This window comes from Centropristis striata, chromosome 14, assembly GCF_030273125.1.
Source record: "Centropristis striata isolate RG_2023a ecotype Rhode Island chromosome 14, C.striata_1.0, whole genome shotgun sequence".
NCBI lineage: Eukaryota > Metazoa > Chordata > Actinopteri > Perciformes > Serranidae > Centropristis > Centropristis striata.
This window is the reverse complement of record NC_081530.1, coordinates 25,647,200-25,664,812: the sequence shown is the minus strand read 5'-3', so window position 1 is coordinate 25,664,812 and position 17,613 is coordinate 25,647,200. Positions and strand designations below refer to the sequence as shown.

General features: G+C 36.3%; 3 protein-coding genes across 4 annotated transcripts; 1 reads left to right on the top strand and 2 right to left on the bottom strand.

Annotated features, from left to right (window-relative positions):
- Positions 1 to 223: 223 nt before the first annotated feature.
- On the bottom strand, positions 224 to 5,255 carry rida (reactive intermediate imine deaminase A homolog). Of its 2 annotated transcripts, none has more exons than XM_059350739.1 (6): positions 5,124 to 5,255; positions 4,042 to 4,147; positions 3,091 to 3,145; positions 2,917 to 2,985; positions 1,258 to 1,313; positions 224 to 620 (listed from the first exon to the last, which is right to left on the bottom strand). In XM_059350739.1, exons 1-6 carry the CDS (start codon positions 5,186 to 5,188, stop codon positions 564 to 566), a joined length of 408 nt encoding a protein of 135 aa, XP_059206722.1. In that variant the 5' UTR covers positions 5,189 to 5,255; the 3' UTR covers positions 224 to 563. The 2 variants fall into 2 exon arrangements, with proteins under 2 accessions (XP_059206722.1, XP_059206723.1); XM_059350740.1 differs by lacking the exon at positions 5,124 to 5,255 and adding an exon at positions 4,800 to 5,029.
- A 461-nt stretch (positions 5,256 to 5,716) lies between these two features.
- On the bottom strand, positions 5,717 to 13,681 carry stk3 (serine/threonine kinase 3 (STE20 homolog, yeast)). Its single transcript, XM_059350114.1, has 11 exons — positions 13,514 to 13,681; positions 12,064 to 12,144; positions 11,740 to 11,868; positions 11,383 to 11,497; positions 10,920 to 11,084; positions 10,574 to 10,741; positions 10,307 to 10,444; positions 9,831 to 9,956; positions 9,545 to 9,749; positions 8,829 to 9,022; positions 5,717 to 8,449 (listed from the first exon to the last, which is right to left on the bottom strand). The coding sequence occupies exons 1-11, from the start codon at positions 13,534 to 13,536 to the stop codon at positions 8,291 to 8,293; spliced, it is 1,503 nt and encodes a 500-aa protein (XP_059206097.1). The 5' UTR covers positions 13,537 to 13,681; the 3' UTR covers positions 5,717 to 8,290.
- A 1,272-nt stretch (positions 13,682 to 14,953) lies between these two features.
- polr2k (RNA polymerase II, I and III subunit K) lies at positions 14,954 to 17,151 on the top strand. Its single transcript, XM_059350287.1, has 4 exons — positions 14,954 to 15,022; positions 15,246 to 15,314; positions 16,693 to 16,785; positions 16,894 to 17,151. The coding sequence occupies exons 2-4, from the start codon at positions 15,254 to 15,256 to the stop codon at positions 16,914 to 16,916; spliced, it is 177 nt and encodes a 58-aa protein (XP_059206270.1). The 5' UTR covers positions 14,954 to 15,022; positions 15,246 to 15,253; the 3' UTR covers positions 16,917 to 17,151.
- The last annotated feature ends 462 nt before the right edge of the window (positions 17,152 to 17,613 follow it).

Sequence of the window (17,613 nt, the reverse complement as noted above, 5' to 3'; positions counted from 1 at the left end):
TGAAATCTGTCAAAAAATAAATAAAAGACCAACTTAAAAAATTATATCTAATAGATGCATTTTATTTAATATCTTAATGCAGGAAATTATGTTACATTTTAGGGTGAAATAACCATTCTAGGAACAGAGGTTGGAGTACATTTTTTTTTTTTATTTGTGAGAGCTGCACTTTTAAAACATGTTATATTTCTCTAGAGCAAAACAGAAGATACCGAGCCAGAAACAGCAGAGAGAGAGGACATTTATTCTGACCACCGTGACCAGGGAATGTTAGACTGGTTGCGCCGATACAATCTCATTTCCACGTCTTGTTTATGTTGCTGCTCTATCGTTAAGGGTTGAAATCTAGAGTTGTATAATACTGAAAATAGTTCAGTAGTAAAATTAAGTACACAGTAGCAGTGTCCAGATGAGAAACAAATTTATGCTAAATTTTGGGAATATGGAAAAAGAAAGTCAATAAGATAGTTTGTCATCTGGAAATACATGAAAGCTTCCACTGTACAGCTACAAAAAGTCACTAGATGGTTCGACTACAGCTTGTTTGTGATGGGGCGGTCTAGTCAGGAGTCTGAGAGAGGGCCGACAACAGCAATCGCCTCAATTTCCACCAGCCCGCCCTGAAGAGAAAAGAAGGAAACGATAAGACCATGGGGAACGAAACAATGTGGGTAACAACAGTGTGATGCTCCTCTGTAATGTTTATGGACCAATATTGGTGCTAAAATGTGGGAAACCTTTGGAAAGCTTGATGTTTTTTTCAGACATTTAATACAACAATGTTTCGAACAAATTCTAAAAGTTCAATATTATGTAGGTTTACGTGTTAAAAGACTATGAAATAACATGCTTATTACATGTATATTTTAATAATGACACCTAAAATGTGGTTCAATTAATGAATGTAGTGTAGATACAGCCTATTATTTATTAAGTATGCTTTTAATTTGAAAAGACGGATCTTTTCCAGTCTATTCATTTTACTGAATATACAAAACAAATTATGGTGAGCCATCTATTAGTTGTGAACATATTTCAGTCGAACCAAAGTGGAATCCCGACCAACAACACAATACTCATTAGTTCAATTTCCCTCTCGACTCATGGTGAAAACAGCTGCACACAGATGATGGAAAACACATAATACGGATCAATGAGCATGCAGCCAGAGACCATGAATCACACCACCCTGTGTATGGATGTATATGAAAGTATGCAGGGTGCTGCACTTTTATAAAAGGTTTTGTTTGTACTTACTCTGGGGAGAGCAGCGACCTGGTAGGCAGCTCTGGCAGGGAAGTTACTGCTGAAGACTGGAAGGAAAACATTTACATTATATTTATATAATATCAAAAGCATTATGAAAAAGCCACCAGGTAATTCAGTCTCTCTCTCATATATATATATATATATATATATATATATATATATATATATATATATATATATATATATATAAAAGTATTATTATATTTCTGGGTGCCACCTTCTATTGATGCATACTTTCAAAAAAGTAAAAGACAGAATACAATTAATGTGTAAAGCCTTCAGTGGAACACTTTGAGCCATTTGGCATTTTACACAAGAAAAAAAGTGTAAAAAAAGAGAAACCGCCAAATGGGAGTTGATACACCATTTAACTTTTCCAGAGTTAAATTTAAGCACTTTTCAAGCTTTTACAGCACCTCACGGCTGTGGTAAAAATAAATGTATATGCAGTCATACAGTGTATACAGCAAATTAAATTATGTATGTCATTATGTTTGATGACATCACTCTACAAAAGGGTTGACTTGACTTGACACATCCTCTTCTTCCTCTCATCAGGGTCAGGGAAAGTTCCCTGCCTGTGGTTTAAGGTTGATGAGAGTCCGGGGGGAGGTGGGAGACCTCGGAGCCTGTACCCGAGTCACTTCCCCGTGCAGCAAAGCCTGCTGGGAGGTTTGGGTTACATCTGTGCGCCCGCGCGGCGGTGTCCATTTACAACTCACTGGGCACCGCAGCTTCCATTACACCTGTCTGTTGTGATCGAGGAGGAAATGCCCGGACTGTCAGTCAGGTGACTGCTTCACCTGTCAGCAGTCATTTTCTGAGAGATGCTGGTGAAATATGAGGCACGGCATGTTCAGATCGTGGAGTGCGCCACTAACTTTTACAGTGTTTCATTGGAATTTATCAGTAAATTTAGTGTTGAATTGGAGCACTATTTACACTTTCTACATTGAATGCAATCATGAAGTCGAAACTAAACTGAACTATATTTATAGAGCACCTTTTATAGAATCATGCTGCCCAAGGTGCTTTACATAGAAATTGTGAAAAAAAAAATGTTTTTAAATAAAATGTATTGCTAGACTAAAAAATTTAATTATCAAAATGGAAAACCAATAACAGATTAAAAAGATAGCTCTTAAATTTCCTTTTTTTTTTTTTTTTTTTTTTTTTTTTAAATTATCCCATATTTTATCAGGTATTTTCCCATTGAGGTCAACAATCTCAATGAATGAATACTGATAAAATAAATAATTTGGAGTAATGTCATAGCCTGAACCTGAAGTTTTAAAGAGCAGTCTCCTAAAGTATAACTCCACTACCATAATAACACACTATATAAAGAAGAAAAAGGACCCAGGCCCACGGTAAACAGCAACTCAGGTGTTTGTGCAGGCAGGACAGTCATTATTTTGTGACAGGACACAATAATGATGCTTATATAAAGTGAATAAAGTGGACAGTTTGTAAAGGTGACACGACAGGCCACTGCAGCTGTGACAGCCCTGGTTAAAGGCTGCCCCTGTGTGGCTGCTTTATATACATCAGACTATAGAATTAGACCAGAAGATTACATCTGTTACTTTCAATTATAATCTACTTTCTATCATGAAACTTATGGAAATTAATAAAGTATCGCCTTACATGTTTTGTAGACTTCATTGACACTGTTGAAGTCGTTGATATTGGCGAGCAGCACAGTTGTCTTCACCACTGAAATCAAACAGTTCACTCTGTCAGAGAGTTTGTTATGTTTGAACATTTAAAATCATATAAAAACACACGAGTAGCAGCGGAGTTAGTACTGAGATATCTCACCATTGGTGTAGTCACAGCCTGCAGCTTTGAGGATCTCGCCCATATTGATGAGAGCCTGGGGGAAGCAGACAATCATTCTTTAATATCAGATTTTCTTTATACATGTCGTAATTTTAGATTGAATTGGACTCAGATGACACCTGGAAAATATCCTCTTATTTTGAATAATTAATGTCAGTGTGAAGATTTTTTTTTCTTTGTTGCTGTGTTTTTTCTCTTGATGTCTGTATGGGTTTTACCCCTATTGCTTAAAGTATTTTTTATGTTTATCTCTGGTGATGTCTGTCAACTTCTCTTTTCTGTGGTTGCAAATAACTCACGATAACTTACGTTGCAAGTTATCAGATGCATTTAAAACAATTTAACAATATATAATGCTAGAAATAATAAACTTTTTTGTTAGAAGGAAAGTTACTGATTATTATTATAAAACCATTATGACATATACCACTTATGTGTATATCTGCATATATTTAAATATATGTATTAATTGAGGTTCATACCATTACATGCAAAAACCTATTAAACATATTTAACATGCTAGAATATACAATGTACAATATCTGTAAAAATGCAAAGTATTTCAGGAAAAAAATAAAATAATAATAATAATATATATCTATATTAATAATAAATGCTAAATAGCAGAAATGTATGTATATAATGTATTTATGTCTTATTATTTTTATTCTGTTTTCTATATCTATTTTTCTGTATCTCGAGCTGCTGTGACAACTAAATATCCCCATTGCGGGATAAAAAAAGTAATATGTTATCTTATCTTATGACCCAGAGAGCTTTAGGGCATTCATTGAGGGATTCATTTTTCTGTGGAGGTTTAAAAGCCTGTTACACATCTGTGCTTCTTGATGATCTTAAATGTAAATCGCCGATGGAAAGAATATTTCTGTTCTGGGAAATAATTTTACAGTGACACCCTGTCTACCTCACCTGTTTGGCCTGAGCCTGCACCCCTCCATCGACCAGCTGACCAGAGGCCACGTCCATTCCCAGCTGACCTGAAATGTACATCGTTCTGTCCACAACCACCGACTGGCTGAAGATGAGACACACACAGATAGACAAAAACACTAACTTGACCTGGATACTTCATAATATGCATTCATTTCATGTGAGGGAAAGAAGAGCAAAAATCGGTTGCAAACCCCCTGAAAATCTTATATATGTCTAGCCTCAATTTGTCTCTCGGCTCAGGAAATCCATCATAATAAGTTATGTTTTGGTCAAGTTATCTTACTTGCTATGACTGCTTTTAATATCTCATTTGGTCTCTTGGTTGTACAAATGAAAACGTGAACGTTGATGCAGCTTCAGTATTATTGTCCTAAAACAAACCCCTTTGGCGTTGTGGAACCCCAAAGTCTTTCTGTGCCACAACAATGGCTAAATAACCTTGAATCCATGACACCATAGAAGATAAATCAAAGGCCATTCAGTCAGAAGTAACTCCACCCACTCACAGCCAATTGGTCAGTGCAGGAACACCCCACAGTCATTGTGCACAAACTGAATTAAACAACAGGAAAACACACAAGACTGCTGTTTTTACGCCAGATGATAATGGATACATTCAGTAAATTTAGTTTTAATCGAGTAAATAGAAAATGAAACTGTGCAATTTTTGCACTTCTGAACATTACAGACTTGTATAAAGTTCAGATAGTTTATCACATGATATTAACCCTTACCTGTATATCCCCTGTCTGACAGGAGCTTTGGGTGTGTAGGGGAATTGTCGCCGAATTGATGCCATTTTAAGTCAGCTGTCTGTCTCAGTGTCTACTCTGCGGTGCTTCGTCTGCTCTGCTTCAAGTCCAGCTCTGACACTTTTTTTTATAGGGTCAGGTTAAGCAGGTGAGTTCATTGAACACTTAGACCCGCCCCTGATCAAACACCGGACTGTCCTTGTGATGCATTCATTCAAACATTTTGTGAGCCTGCTTCTGCACACCACACCACGTGTCGCTATAAATAGAAAATGATGCACATTTATGATTATAAAGTTTCGTTACCTGTATGGACCGATGGCAGCCGGGGCTGATGTCGTGTTGACGATCTTTCTGTTGAGAGCAGACATGTTTTTCCCCAATCTTTCAATCCTGCAGAGTGGCTGTGAATGAAGGAAGTCGTTGTGCAACAATTTATGGAAAGCAGGAACAGTTGCTGCAAGTCTACCGTAATGTCTGTCAATAGGCGCACGCCGCATTTTTTTGGAGGAACTTCAAAGGAAGTAGCGTGCGAACAAAAATAGTGGCGTCCATAGTAGAAGAATTACGGTACAGCAGGTGGTCATTCACTGTGGTTTTTACTGCAATAGAGTCCACCTCAGAGGTTCAAGTCTCCTTTTATATAAACTGAGAGATAAGATAAAAACGTTGCACTGCAGTTATGGTTAACTATAAGTAACTTTTATTATTTCTTGCACCTTTTCAAAATAAAGTATTACAAACAAAAGATAATAAATTAGGTGGTTCAAACATAAATGCTTACATTCCACTCTACACCCTCAAATCATTATAAAGCAGAAATAACAGTGAAATGAATGAAAACAAAATCATATAGCTATATCTTAAAAAGTGATTTCAGATAACTATACATATGGCAGATTATCTGCAATGTCGTATTTCAAATGGGGCTTTTTTTTATTACACAGAGTCATTTATTACCCGTGCATTTAATACAACAGCAATCCACTAAATAGCAAACATAATTATAAACATGCATAGTCTAGAACACGCAGAAATCAAGCCACAAATATTTGACAAAGGGCAGAAATATTAACAGCCAAATCAGCTACCATATTTAAACCAGTGTCATCAAAAGAAAAACATTTAATAAATAAAGAGTGAATGCTTGTGTGTAAGTTGCACTGCAGAATTAATAAACAAAGACAATTTGTGGCAAGAATGTTAATGATTTCTGTAAAGTGAAAGGTAAAAAACCCCAAAGAAGTCAAACAGAAAAACATTCAGACATGATCATTCAAAAACTGAGACAGTACTGATTGACATAAAGATTCAGGTGTTTAAAATGTCGACTCATTTTGGCCACATTGTCCTTCAGAGACATAAGAGTGTAATAATTGTGTAACAGATGTATTTGTAAGATTATCAAAATATCGATTAATATGCATTAAGTATGGGCTGAACCATCCAGACTGCATATTAACATTCATATGTAACAGCAACCTGCAGACATGTTGTACATTTCTTTTATAATAAACAGTCATAATTCATTCAAAAGGTCATTATTAGCACGTGTGTAAAATCAATGTCAAAACTAAACCACTTTGTTTCTTTCATGATGTTTGAGTTGCAAGAGTTTTCAATCAAACATTCAAAATTGAGGAATAAAACGCCAATTAAATGCCAATAATGGTCGTTATTTGAAAGCTGAGAATCTGATAACAGTCAATGTTTATATATTTTTAAGGATAAACTTATGATATAAACAACCAGTTTTGATTTTCCTTAAATTTGTTTAAGGAACAACACAAGAAGTTTTGTGTAAACAGTTTTTTTGCTCATAGCAGAAACAGGATATCTTCTCTCCTTCATTAATAATCAAACTTAAATGTCAGAAAACTGAAACATAGATATAAGCTGCAGGGATGTTTGCTGAAAGAATCTTAATGCAATTTCAAGAATGAGTCTAAAATTCAGACATAAGGTGTGTGGCTGATGCAGAGGATCTGTTGTTCTGTCTTCTCAACTTTTTTTTTCTTGGACTACAGCAATAAAACTTTTTATAGGATAAGTTGTTCCCGGCTACTTGGTTTCCTTCACTTCTTCGCATACAAAACAACTCGACAAGTCAAATGTTTCAGAAAATTATATTAGAATCTGACCATAATCAATCATAGTGTGGAACAATAATATAAATCATAATCATTAGAACGTTGAAATACGTCTGAAGGGTTTTTGAAGACTCCAGGGACAATAAAATAGAAGTCATACAGTATTTTGGAATGCTTTCACTTGTATGGAATAGAGCTGATTTGGTCTATAAATGTGAAAAATGTCCATCCTAATTTCTCCAGTTCCAAGGTGATGTCTTTAAATGTCTTGTTTTGTCATTCAAAAACCAAAAATAATCAGTTTAGTATGACATAAACCATTAAAACAAGATTTAAGATAGCTTTTTTTGACATTCTTACATGAAAAATGAGTTAAACAATTAATTGATTATCGACTAATCATTAAGTCAACGAATCATTGCAGCTCTAGTATGGAAATAAGGAATGAATTGTTGATGCCAACCAAGTGTGGTGGATCATTATCAAGTATAAGCTCTGATTTTAAATTCATGAGGGTGTTATGAGGCATCAACATCTGTGGAGTCAAAATAGACAGTGCACTGGATGTTTAAAATAAGCCCAAACCAACATAATTAAACAAATGATATTAAGACTAATGAAATAAGTCTAGAATTTTCTTGTCCGCCATGGAAACATGCATGATCCGTTCTTCACCACCCACCTGAATTCTGTCACTTCTGCCCATTCTTGCAGCTTTCTACAGTCCAACTGGTCTCCAAGTGAGAATATGGATTTAACCACCTGACGACTTGGTTGTTTTGTTACATTGCTTATTTTAAAACCAGGTTTCAAACATTTTAAGGCATTCATAACTAAATCAACATCCTCTTGATTGTCTTTGGTCATGGACAAGCCTCCACAGCTTTTTGTTGTAGGTATTTCCAAACTAGGCTCTATATTATATTTACATAGAAGGTGAAAAGTCCAAGGAACTAAGACCACTTGTCACTGTGATTATTCTGCTGCTGCTGCCGCCAGAGGAGAGGCTTCCTCATGTGTTGAGGGGATTCCCACAGGGTTTTCTGTGTGACATAACTTCATTTGGAATTTCATGTGACTTTCAGGGCCGTAGTTCTCTCTTTGGCCGCAATCCTGAGTATCATTCATGGGAAAGCAACTCTACAAGAAGAAACAGAAGATTTAAAATGGAGGAACAGCATCCGGACATAGTGTAGAAACAAGGCAGACGAGTAGTCCCCAGGACCCAAAATGGTTCTAACTTCATCTAAAGGCCGGTCAGCAGTCAGTCAGAACAGCAGTGGGCTTCCAACAAGGACAACAAGGTCATCTTAGTTCCTCTGAGTCAATGGGACGTAAGTTTAGTGGTGATGGCGGCTTTTGGGAAACCGTGACGAGAGGGACTTAGAAGTTCTGTTGCCGTCTCTTCTTGGCATCCATGGCATCCAGGATGGGCTGCCTTTTGGCGGTGTAGCGCTGCCTGAGCTCCTCAATCTCCCTCTCCATCATGGGATCCAAGGCTGTCAGGCGCAACTGCAGCTCTTCAAAGTCCAGGTTCTTCAGCTGAGTGACAAATAATGGAGAAGGGATGAGTCACATTTGGTGTCAGAACTTCTGCTTCTGTTTTGCTATTTTTGCCATTAAGGCACTGGTGTTATTTTATTCATCTTACTCTTTTTCTTACATTTATTTTCAATAAGTAGTAGTATCAGTAGAATTATTTTGAAGGTATTTTTTCAATTCAAGTGTTAAATAGACATTCATTCATTTTTTCTTGAAGTTGAATAAATGCAAGTTGTTTCAAAAGTCAGTGAATAATCTTGTTAAATAAACATGAACTCAATATTGACCAAAACAATTATGATTTGGTGATAATCAAGCAGCCCTCTGTTAAATCCTATCCCAGCAGTACCATCACATGCTCCTGAAAGATGAAACTCACAAAGTCAAAGTCTCCGTCCTGAGGCACCTTCCAGTTGTCGGGGAAGACGTTCTTGGAGTGGATGTGGTAGCCGGGTTGCTCCTGGGGCTGGTTGTGGTTGTAGTTCTCCTGCTGCTGGGCCGCCTTGTTAGAGTCCTGTTTGTCAAAGTAATCCATGAAGGACGGACGTATCGGCTGCTGGGGCGTGGCGTGTCCTGAGGAGAAGGAAGAGAGTTCAGTTATAACTTATTTTTCTCCTTAGTTAGTGCCCTGCCATAACCTCTCCCCTGTATGACAATATTACAGACCACTAAACTATCTGCCTCACTAGGGACATTTTCAGGTTTTTTAATGTGTATACATACACTTTGGCAGGGGCATTATGTTTTTCTTGCTCAATATTTTTAAATAAAAATGAACAGTGACTTAATGAAAACAAACTGACATTAAAATTCTGAACATGGGTTAAAATTATGAATATTTATAAATATTTGGAAGTTAAATCATAGTATTTTATAGCAGCTTTAGGAAGTGGACATTTCACACTGCACCTAAAATAAAAAAAAGAATGAAAGTCAGTCCTGTAGGCATTCATTGACGTAGCCCAGATTGTGAAAAAATATAATTCCTCCAAGCATTTAGTGTACAACAGAGGCTTTGTGCGGGGGTTTCATGGATCAACATTGTGTGTGTGTGTGTGTGTGTGTGTGTGTGTGTGTGTGTGTGTGTGTGCTCACTCCTCATGGAGCCCTGGTCTTCCTCCTCCTCTTCATCATCATCACTGTTGATGACCATAGTGCCCAGGTCTGACTCCAGCATGGTGCTGCCATGTTCGATCATGGTCTGTGCTCCGTCACTCATGGTGCTGGTGGCCCGCATGGTTCCTGCGCCCTCTGAGCCCGACTTCACCATCGTGTGAGAGTCCACCTCCGTCTCCTCCTCCTGGAAGACATTTAGTCATACAGCCTCAACATTTATTCATTTAATTAAGTGAGTATATTGTTGACATCTCAGGACACATACAGAGTTGTCGTCCTCCTCCTCCAGCTCTCTCTGCTGCTCCTGCTGCCTCTTGGCTTTCATCTCCATGGCCTCAGTAATCAGGTCTCTCAGGATTGTGACCGGCTTGGCTTGGCTGATAAACGGGTGCTGGACATTCACAAGAACAGAAAACAAATGTGTTTTGCGACAATTTACATTCATTTTGTCAACTATTTTTCACATCGTTGTCCTGTGTCAAATGTACTTGTTCATTTTTTATCATATTTAGCCAACCTCATACTTTGAGGTTGGCATTGTCAAGTTTAAGTTGACTAAAAGTCTGGGCATTTTAGTCTTACCTTAGTCAAAGAAAACCATCACTATTTTAATCTAATGTTAGTCAATGAAACCATTAACTTGTTTATAGTTAGTTTAGTATTCATACATCAGAGTTCCTCTGAGTCATACACCTAAACATAAAAAGTTTATATTTGTGTTTGTGTCTCCCTTCCTCTAACCTGCAGTAGCTGAGTGGCAGTCGCTCTCTGCTCTGGATTCTTGACCAGACACTTCTTGACAAAGTCTGTAAAGTCGTCTGACCAAAGCTCCGGCTTCCTGAACGTGGGAGGAGGGTTGGTCGGGATCATGAAGATTGCCTGGAGGAACACAAAGAGACATGTCAGCTCTTTGTTCTTTTGGTACCTCAAAGCTAAACTTTCTGCCAAAGCTGCATCAGAGCTGAAAGGTTGAAACACCAACTACTTGAACAAATTGTTTACACTCACTCTCATAGGATGGATGTCGGCGTAGGGAGGTTTGCCCTCTGCCATCTCTATGGACGTGATGCCCAGGGACCAGATGTCAGCCACGCAGTTATAGCCGATCTCCTGGATCACCTCTGGGGCCATCCAGAACGGAGTACCGATCACAGTATTTCTCTTTGCCATAGTGTCCTTCAGAGAAAGAAACAATGCTGGTATCATCAAAATGAACGTTTCACCACTATGAATTCACAAAATGTAAAGATTATACATTCACTTTGGCCGTCACTGGTAACTGTCTAAACGACTATAAGCAAGTTATAATAACAGTAACATATAATAAAGCGATAATAACGAGCTATAATGTTACCGTTAGTTGTCCAGCAACTCCAAAGTCTGCCAGTTTGGCGTGTCCCTCCGTGTTGAGGAGGATGTTTCCTGCCTTGATGTCCCGATGGATCTTCCTCATGAAGTGAAGGTATTCAAGACCCTTCAACGTCGACTTTAGGATAGTGGCAATCTCATCCTCAGTCAGCTGATGTGTGCAGGAAAAAGAAGACACAGGAATGATATTGAGATTTAGATGGGCTAAATTGTACCTTGTATCAATAGAAGGAAGCTTACAAGACAGACTATCATTTTTTATGTACATAGGGGTGAGACAGAACACACAAATGATAGGAAATCATGAATAATATATTGTATGCATGATAGTTTTAGTCTAGTTTGCCTTATTTGTTCAAAGCTTTACAAATAAAACTAGCCAACTTTGCCACTTAGTCCAACTTCTAATTTTCATTAAAAATCAAAATAACCCTGCTGTAAGCACCCACCGTCTTGTTGCGCAGTCTGATGATGTCAGAGACAGAGCCGGCTCCACAGTACTCCATGACAATCCACAGGTCTGTGTTTTTGAAGTAGCTGCCATAGTACTTCACCACATAAGGGCTAGGAGATATGCAAGGCAGAGTGGTTATCAAAGGAGAAGAGAAAAACCCTTTTCCTTTTAAACAAAAAACAGCAGAAGTGAGAAAACTCCCTTAGATCAAGACATCAGAGAGCTGTACAGGCTGCAGCAGCTAACGGAACCACTGCTGTTAGAGCAAGAATCTAAAAACAAATACGATGCTTTAAGGACAAGAAGGATTATTAAATTTGGACACTGGAGGAAGTCTGGTTTCTCCTCTAACCTGTCACACTGCTGCATGATGGAAATCTCCTTGATGATCTCCTGCAGATCAGACTCCACAGGAACCTGCTTGATGGCCACCACCTGGCCCGACTCCTTATGGATGGCTTTAAACACGCTACCATAGGAGCTAAACACACATAAAAGTTACGTCAAAATCTGTCCAGAGCATTTTACAACTGACATTATCAACAAATTAATCTATTACTCAAGAAAAGGGAGTTGACTTTTAAAAAGTACACATGGTCTGTTGGACTTTAAATAGTTTCAGTCGATGGCACACAAGTGGAAACGGAGGTTAGTCACGATGACCCAAACATCTTACCCTTCACCGAGTTTCTCTAAAACATCAAACACTTCCTCTGGTTGTTTGGTCAGACTGTCTTCACTCAGCTTTTTCAGCTTGCTGCAAAATAAGGAACAGATCAGTTATAACTTCAGTATGCTGTCTACCTAACAACAAGTAGTGAAACCAAACTAAAACCCTTTATCATAGGAGCATCTGAAAATGACAGTGGTTTTAGCACAGTGCATTAAGTTATACACATACAGAGCAATTAAAAGTTGTAAAACGAGTGATCTTGGAAATAAAATAAGGTGTATGTTCAATGCATCACTTACTGTTACTAAGTCACATCACATACTGTTATTAAGTATAGATATTTTTGGTTATTTAGAGTGGGTGATGAAAGTCACTCTGTGGATAACTGTCAAGCAGACTGAAACATTATTTTCTTAGTTCAGGATGATAATTAAGAGTATTTTTTTTATCTTACACAGTGCTGAAATTGTTTGTTGTAAACATCTAGGCAATTGTTCAGAAAATAATTGCAAACTATTTTGTAAATCTTTTAAACGTTAAGGTTATTCTCCATGCAAAAATGGCAGAAAATGCTATTTTCAATTTCTTAAAGATAATGTATTTTTAAAACAAGACATTTAAAAACATCACCTTTGACTTTGAGAAACTGTTTATTAGAAAGTGTATGACATTTTATAGGCCAAACACTTAATCAAGAAAATAACCAGATAATTAATCGATAATGAAACTTACTGTTAATTGTAGCCCTAACAGCAATTATGACTATTATTTAAGCAAAATTACCACATTTACTGGTTCGAGTTTTTAGAAATGTGAGAATGTGCTGCTTTTCTGTATATGTAGAACTGTAAATTACATAAATTTGATATATTTGGGGTTTGGACCATTAGTCAAACAAAAACAATCCCTTTGATACCCATTTCATAGGTAATTTTTCTAAATCTTGGACCTAACTAGGTGTACTGTTAGGTGTAAGATGAATAATTAAGAATAAAACACCTTAGTATATAATGTTATGTGTACTATCTCTTTCTCCATCTCAGGTTAATGATGATCTTCAAAGAAATTCGCCTCTGTGATGTTTATTTGTAAGGTGACAATGTTTCAAATGGTACAAATTAAACTGTTATTCGTTTCTATTTGGTACTTTATGTCCATTTTTTAATGTAGATCAAATTCTCTAAAAGGCATTTGCGAAGTTAAAAATACAAGACAACCAAAGAGGCTAAAAAGCGATTCGACAATTTAACACAAAGCTTGTGATTATGGTAAAGAGTGGCCTCTACACCCGATAACTCGACTTTAATGAGAATAAAGTTTGACAGAAAACTGATGAAGCTAACTAAGTTAGCACGAGCTAGCTGAGCGACAGCAGCTACCGCCTACATTAGCCTTTGAGCTAGCTAGTTAATAGCTTGAAAGCACGTTTTAAACCAGTCGGAAGTTCACAAACCTTTTGGGCGCAGACGGCTCCATGATGTACAACTTCAAATGATAAACAGGCAACGGACTAATAGAGAGTTAGAGCAGTTTTGGGGGCCAACAGTCAAGATGTGAACATTGTCGACAGAGTCGTTGTTGTCATAAACTAGTGGAGGCCAGCTGAGTGTTCAGATGATGGACAGCTGGGGGACTCACAGGCTCCACAGCGCCCCTGCTGGACCGGAGGGCAAAACAAACATAATAATTATATATCTGTCTTTAGAATCCATATCACGAGTTCATACGATGGAATTTGTCATATTACTCATATATCGTTAGCCTCATAGCATATTTGCCTAAGTCATATTTGAACGTTTTCGGGAAACAAGAAAATACACAATTTTTAGTAAGCCCATTGGTATTTTTAATTGATATTGTAACAGTCATTTCAAATAGAAGAGTGAACAAGTTTGCATAAAAAATGAAACACATCGATTTCATAACAGATAAAAGTGACTGAGGCAGAATATGCCCTGACTAATTTTTCTCTTACATATAAATAATGTAGTTTGGTTTGTATGTAGCGGCAAAAATGCCTAAGTCACAGAGATGACTAAGGCAGAAAGTGATTTTGGACTCTAACAAGTGTTCTGATAGGTTGAGAACATAGGCAATAAGGCAGAAAGATGCAGCAGTAGTAGGAGAGTAAAGTTAGGCAGATATCACAATTTGGCCAAAAAATGACTTAGGCAATTATGCTATGAGGCTAACAATATATATATTCTTAAAAATGGGAAATATTTATGGTCATTTTACTCACGTACAAAGCTCTCAATGGTCTTACAAGATAGATAGATAGATAGATAGATAGATAGATAGATAGATAGACAGATAGATAGATAGATAGATTACACAATAGGAATTAATAGAGGATACAGTAAATTAAACAATATGACTTCAAGGAAGTTCATCAAATGTATTCATTTAACAGACTGTAAATCTGTTGCTTTTTTATTATCTATTAGGGAAAGGGATTTGAGAAGTGATATTATCATCATTTAAAAAAAACAAAAAACCTTTATTTCACATTCATTTATAGAACATATTCAGCATTAGTGCAGTAACATAAGTAGCAGGGTAAACATTACATTGATAATATTTGAGAAACATCTAAATAATAAATAAATAGAAAATTAAAATAATAACAATTGTAGTAAAATAATGACTTCTCCATCTCCAGTTCTTTTGCTGTTGTAGGTGTGCTTCTTGTATATAATAATGCATCATAACATTACTAGTATTAAATGTTTGAAATCTCTGAAGAATCTCATCATAGTGTACACACACCGGCAGTAGCCCCCGTGGCCCTTTCAGAATTTCCCCAGAGGATATTTTCTAGTTAGTCTTGTTATGTGACGCAGTATTTTCTGACCAATCACAAGCCACTTTGCTCCGAGGCGAAAGACCTTGGTTTGACGCATGCGCACAGGCAGCAGTGTGTGATATGAAAAGAGAGGTAAACAGTTACCGCTTTAAAACGGTGAGTTGTCTTCATTTTATTACTATTCCCTTTGAGTCTTTCATATTTACTATATTCATACTTTGTTTTGAGATTTTTTAAATGCCTTTGTTGTTTACTACGCCTCACCATTGTGTCAATTTAGGCTGATAAACTTGTCGGTAGCACCATGCTTGTTCTGTGTTAGCATGCTGAAATGATTCAGATGTGACTGTGCCAACATTTCTTCTGCTGTTTTTTATAGAAACAAAAATGGATCCACAGAAAGACGTGCAGCCGCCCAAACAGCAGCCTATGATCTACATATGTGGAGGTATATAAAAACTTTGTTTTGTGTTATTTTACTGTCAGTTACTACAACTGTTATTACTGCTAACGATGCTAACTTACCAGACCAACTCTTACACCTTCATGTATACAACAAAATAAGTAATTCAGTACCAGAACAGATAGATATTTGTTGACTAATCCTTCAGGCCTTCATTTTCAGACCTTTTGAGACAAGCACACATACGAATTAATAACTATTATGGTTTTTGATTGGCTGTAAATGGAATATTTCAGTATTTGGTTTGATTGATTTTATTTTACCATTCTTGATATTAAAATATGAAACAGCAACCTGTGCCACAGGCTATATAAATAAATAAAAATAGTCAGGGATGACACAATAAAGCCTTAAGGCTTATTTCCGTTGTGGTCCCTATAGGACAGGAGACATGGGCAAGTAGCAGCATATCATACATACATCAAACATGTATCATTCATACATACATATATACATCATTCATAAGGCACATAAAAACATAAATGACAGTTTCAAATATACATGACAAACAGTCTAAGATTGGTGTCTAAACCATTTTTTCAAGTTTTGTTTAAAACTGCTTATGCTTCTGACCGACTTGAGTGGGTTAGGTAACCTGTTCCAAAGAATAGTTCCAACATAAAAGGCTGTTAAGGCTTTAAACAACAAATTGACACACTGAAGTCTTCATTGCCGCTTACAAGTCACAAAGTTCATACAATCTACTTTACTTAAACAATTGTGTATCTATATATAAGTGACTGCAACTAAAATCACTGACTTCTAGATGTTAAAATGTAATATGACTCACAGTTTTTAAAGAAATTTAAATAAAATTAAACCCAACACCCAAGTACTACACACAAAGCTTCAACATAAACTGAATAATTAAATAGCTGTTATAGCCTGACCAATACTGGCTTTTTGAGGCCGTTACTGATATTTAGGAGTTTAAAATCTTATAATGAGAACAGATATTTTTACTATCAATTGATCTGCTGATAATTTTCTCAATTAAGTTTTGTTCTGTAAATTATCCGAAAAATGTCCATCCAAGTTTCTCAAAGCTCAAAGGGATGTCTTTAAATGATGGTTTTATCAGTCAAAACCCAAAGTTGTTATATAACAATTCATTTATAAAAAACAAAGACAAGCAGGAAAACTCCATATTTGGCATGCTGAAAACACCATTGTTGCAGGAAACATTATTTTAACAAATAATACATTATCAAAATAGTTTCTTGATTATTTTCTGCAATTTCTTTGTACTTTTTAGCTGACATTAACAATAAGCTTGTAACAGTTTGACTACTTATACTCTCTTTTATAGTTTTATTGTATGGAGGCCTGTACGATATTTTCTGTAATATTTCTTTATTTGCAGAATGTCACACTGAAAATGAAATTAAGGCCCGTGATCCAATCCGATGCAGAGAGTGTGGCTACAGGATCATGTACAAGAAGAGAACAAAGAGATGTATCCTTTAAATGTTATTTTATGTAATGGCAAAAATGTTTTGTCTTATAAATAATATGGATAAAATGAAGATAATACCTGTACATTTCCTTGACTCTTTCATTTCAGTGGTTGTCTTTGATGCCCGATGAAGAAGAAGAAGAGCAGCGCAGCCTTTTTGATTATTTTTGCTATGTTTTTTGTAGTGTATGACTGTGTAAATAAATAGATTGACAACTCAATAAGTTCTGACCTTTCAGACCTGGCGACAGATTTCTGATTATGGTTGAAGCGCAACATTTTCATTTTCAACACAAATGGCTCTGTTTTTTACATTACAGTAATGGATGAAAGATTCTGTTTATTAAAAACAAGATTTTCACTGACCTTGACCGTGTTGACTGTTCTTTAAATTGCTGTGGATACAATAATATGTACAATAATTAAAATGTTTTATAAAAGCATGTGTTTCTAAAATATTGAGGCTGTTTTTGTGCTATAATTGGGGGCTAAAATAAAAGTTATAACTCAGCTGCTGACTCTAAACCAGGAATCACCACTTCAGTATTGCTTAAATACACAAAACTTTCCAGTTTCATTCCTATCTATATTCTGAAGGTTTTTACAGAGTGTTTTGCTCATATATTGATCATAGCCTGATTTATAGAACATTTCATTTTGAAAACATGGCAGACATTATTATTTTTATTAATGGCTGTTGACAGTATTGACTGATTTATGATGAGAAGAGAAACTCCAAATCTCTGTAAAATCCTTTGTCTCTAAAATCTCAACAAATTAATCAAGAATTTTGAACCTGGCTTCATGCAATGTTCAGATTTCTGTGTG

Excerpts from the sequence above, each read along its gene's own strand:
- stk3 (XM_059350114.1), bottom strand. The coding sequence starts at position 13,536 with ATGGAGCCGTCTGCGCCCAAAAG. Across the intron at positions 10,445-10,573 it reads CCGACATCCATCCTATGAGA|GCAATCTTCATGATCCCGAC; the intron begins GTGAGTGTAAAC and ends GTGTTCCTCCAG. Across the intron at positions 9,957-10,306 it reads CTGCCACTCAGCTACTGCAG|CACCCGTTTATCAGCCAAGC; the intron begins GTTAGAGGAAGG and ends GTGAATGTCCAG.
- rida (XM_059350739.1), bottom strand. The coding sequence starts at position 5,188 with ATGTCTGCTCTCAACAGAAAGATCGTCAACACGACATCAGCCCCGGCT. Across the intron at positions 4,148-5,123 it reads GCTGCCATCGGTCCATACAG|CCAGTCGGTGGTTGTGGACA; the intron begins GTAACGAAACTT and ends TCTCATCTTCAG. Across the intron at positions 1,314-2,916 it reads CAATGAAGTCTACAAAACAT|TCTTCAGCAGTAACTTCCCT; the intron begins GTAAGGCGATAC and ends TTTTCCTTCCAG.
- polr2k (XM_059350287.1), top strand. The coding sequence starts at position 15,254 with ATGGATCCACAGAAAGACGTGCAGCCGCCCAAACAGCAGCCTATGATC. Across the intron at positions 15,315-16,692 it reads TATGATCTACATATGTGGAG|AATGTCACACTGAAAATGAA; the intron begins GTATATAAAAAC and ends CTTTATTTGCAG. Across the intron at positions 16,786-16,893 it reads CAAGAAGAGAACAAAGAGAT|TGGTTGTCTTTGATGCCCGA; the intron begins GTATCCTTTAAA and ends CTTTCATTTCAG.